We start from the raw sequence: 3,666 nt of genomic DNA on the forward strand, positions 1-3,666 counted from the left end.
GGGGGAAGAGTGAGAGTGAGAGGGAGAGGGAGAGCGACCGACCGCGTGCTTTGGTTCCGACCGGACCGCACGGGCTAACGACCGTCAACGACCGCGCCGTGAGCGCGCGTGCCCACGTGCCCTGACCGGTGGGCCCAGACGGTCAGGAAAACGGTTAAATCGCTAGTCACCGCGGGTTTGTGTTTTTTGAAATAGCGGACCGCTCGACTGGTAGTTTTCTGAGAAAATTAAAAATTTGATAGTTTTTTGGAATCCTAGCCTGTAAACTGGTAGTTTCATGCTATTTACTCATGTATCCAATTCCGTGCCATGGACATCTGCACTCTGGGCCTGCGCCGCCCCAGGCCCAGCACGCGAAACCCACGCAGCCATTCGCACTGCCGCCTCCGCGCGGTCACACTCGCCAGGGACGCGCGCCGCGCCTCCTCGCCGTTTCCGCGTTTCCTTCCTCAACGGCGACCCCGATGCCACGGCCGGATGCCAAAATCGGCAACCCGGAGCGCGCGCCGTCGTATATAAGGATGCCTCGTCTCCCTAGCCCTAGCCCGCGCCTCCTCCGACCCTCACCCGCCGCCGGCCCCCGAAACCCTAACCCACTCCGGCGAGTAGATCCGGCACGTCCTGCTCTCTCCGCCACGAGCCGTCAGAGATGGCCGCCCGCAATTCATCTGCGTCCGCCGCACACCCGCTCCACCAGGATTCCGTCGCCGCCCCCAACTCGCCCCTGCTCGCCGCCGACCCGGTCCACCAGGCTGCCGTGGCCAACCCCTCTCCGGTGTTCGCCACCAACCCGGTCCACCAGGCTGCCGTGGCCAACCCCAACTCTCCGGTGTTCGCCACCAACCCGGTCCACCAGGCCAGCGCGGCGGCGTCGGCGGGGATGTATGGCGCTCCTGGGGCCCTCCCAACCGAGCAAGGGTCTTTGACGGTGCTGCCGCCCCCGCCGCCGCCACAAGGCGCGCCTGTGATGAAGATGGTCCAGGGCGTGAACATGATGGCTCCGACGCTCCTGCAAGGACCCCCGGTGATGCAAGGGGCAAACACGGTGATGCCGATGCCCCTGCGGGAGCTGGTCATGACCGTGCCCCTACAAGGCAGACCTGTGATGGCACCTCGGCCTTTCCCCGCGGGCCCTCCATCCATGATGGCACCTCCGTCCTTCTATGATGTCGCTTCACCAATGACGGTGCAGCAGCCTCCACATGCCGGATACATGATGGCGGCGCTACATCTCCCACAGGCCGTACACATGGTGGCACAGCCGCCTTTGCCAGCTGGCCCCCCTCCTCTCAAGCGTCACCCTCCTGACTACTTTGGTTTGTGCTTACTGCTCAATGCTCTGCCTCTGTTAGATTAATTCTTTGTTTTGTTCCTGCACCTGCAAATTCATATAAAAGTTTAGCAAAGAGAAATGAAACCTTATCAGATTTGTTGAGTAGATTTTGTTGATGCTTATGGTTGTAGTTTATAGAGTAGATTTTGTTGATGCTTATGGTTTTAGTTTATAGAATAGTTTATTATTATTATTATTATTATGTTTGTAGCTTATACAATTGTCTGTTTGTTGGCCATATGTATGGTTAGGATTTTGATTATGTCTAAGTAAAAAGCATATGGCTATAGACATATCTTTGATATTTTTCTGGGAAGCTTAATAGTCAACGCTGCGGTTGTTTCTCTTATGGTTCAACATGGATATTCGAGATGTTGTTGGTTGTTAGATTGTACCTGTTTTTAAGCATCACTGCATCAGGTTTGTAGACTGAAGGTTTGGATTTGTTAATGAGAATTTAGAACATAAGTATGGCAGATTATTGTCTCATTAGCCTAAGTTTTTCTGTTAAGTCTTCGAAGCAAAATCCTAGGATAGTTATAGGATACAGTTCTGGGATTTTTCTCTCTATGGTGTTGGTAGCATTTTGACATATGTGGATTAAGTGTTGCCCAACTTTTGCTATGTTAAAAACATTGGCACAAAACTGACAGCACATATTTCTACTATTGTTCTAAAGAGCTTTGAAATGGACATCATATGACCAAATATATTATATATCTTTAAAAACTTGAACTGGTCAATAGTGCTTACGTCAATCTGGTCGATCTAGCTTAGGGTTTGCATGCTGCTGCGTCGTAGCACGGTCGCACCCTTACTTTTGACGCAGCAATTAATAGTTTAATAAAGCTAGTTCCTCTTTCCTATTAGTACCCTTCCAATATTTATTGAGTATGACTGATTGCCATTTGGGCATTAGTTGTATATTTTCTGTCGTTGCTGAGCTGCATGATAGGTTAAATAAATCACCATCTCCTCAGTTGACAGCTTAGATTTTTCCCATCTCAAAAAGTTCCCTACATTTATCAGTACGTGTTAATGCGTGTTATGAAAAATCAACGTGCATATGTCAATTTCAACCTCATAGATGACAAATGAGGTCATCATGAGCAAACGACACTGGAACATTGATATGCTCGTCATTTTTTAGCTTATTTAAACCCTTTTCACATTTATGCTATAATAGTGAGATTGCCTTTTCCCCCTCTCCAGATGTCCCTTTCTTGAAATGTGATATAGTTAGATCCACACTTTAGTTAATGCTCTCATGTTAACGCGTGTTATGAAAAATCAGCGTGCATGTGTCCATTTTAACCTCATAGATTATTGTCTCATTAGCCTAAGTTTTTCTGTTAAATCTTCGAAGCAAAATCCTAGGGTAGTTATAGGATACAGTTCTGGGATTTTTCTCTCTATGGTGTTGGTAGCATTTTGACATATGTGGATTAAGTGTTGCCCAGCTTTTGCTATGTTAAAAACATTGGCACAAAACTGACAGCACATATTTCTACTATTGTTCTAAAGAGCTTTGAAATGGACATCGTATGACCAAATATATTATATATCTTTAAAAACTTGAATTGGTCAATAGTGCTTACGTCAATCTGGTCGATCTAGCTTAGGGTTTGCATGCTGCTGCGTCGTAGCACGGTCGCACCCTTACTTTTGACGCAGCAATTAATAGTTTAATAAAGCTAGTTCCTCTTTCCTATTAGTATCCTTCCAATATTTTATTGAGTATGACTGATTGCCATTTGGGCATTAGTTGTATATTTTCTGTCGTCGCTGAGCTGCATGATAGGTTAAATAAATCACCATCTCCTCAGTTGACAGCTTAGATTTTTCTCATCTCAAAAAGTTCCCTACATTTATCATGACGTGTTAATGCGTGTTATGAAAAATCAGCGTGCATATGTCAATTTCAACCTCATAGATGACAAATGAGGTCATCACGAGCAAACGATACTGGAACATTGATATGCTCGTCATTTTTTAGCTTATTTAAACCCTTTTCACATTTATGCTATAATAGTGAGATTGCCTTTTCCCCCTCTCCAGATGTCCCTTTCTTGAAATGTGATATAGTTAGATCCACACTTTAGTTAATGCTCTCATGTTAACGCGTGTTATGAAAAATCAGCGTGCATGTGTTCATTTTATAATTAACCTCATAGATGACAAATGAGGTCATCATTAGCAAATGATACTGAAACGTTGATATGCTCATCATTTTTAACTTATTTAAACCCTTTTCACATTGGTAATGCTGTAATAGTGAGATTGCCTTTTCCCCCTCTCCAGATGTCCCTTTCTTGATCTGTGATATAGTTAGA

General features: G+C 45.8%; 1 protein-coding gene across 2 annotated transcripts in view; it reads left to right on the forward strand.

Annotated features, from left to right (window-relative positions):
* Window positions 1-397: 397 nt before the first annotated feature.
* Window positions 398-3,666, forward strand: part of LOC119311227 (proline-rich protein 36-like) — a 13,142-nt gene continuing 9,873 nt past the window's right edge. For both annotated transcript variants that reach the window (XM_037586864.1, XM_037586866.1), the window contains exon 1: window positions 398-1,316. In XM_037586864.1, coding sequence (XP_037442761.1) covers window positions 650-1,316 — 667 coding nt within the window. In that variant the 5' untranslated portion in view covers window positions 398-649. The remainder of the gene's footprint in view (window positions 1,317-3,666) is intronic.

This window comes from Triticum dicoccoides, chromosome 5B (genome assembly GCF_002162155.2).
Source record: "Triticum dicoccoides isolate Atlit2015 ecotype Zavitan chromosome 5B, WEW_v2.0, whole genome shotgun sequence".
NCBI classification, from domain to species: domain Eukaryota; kingdom Viridiplantae; phylum Streptophyta; class Magnoliopsida; order Poales; family Poaceae; genus Triticum; species Triticum dicoccoides.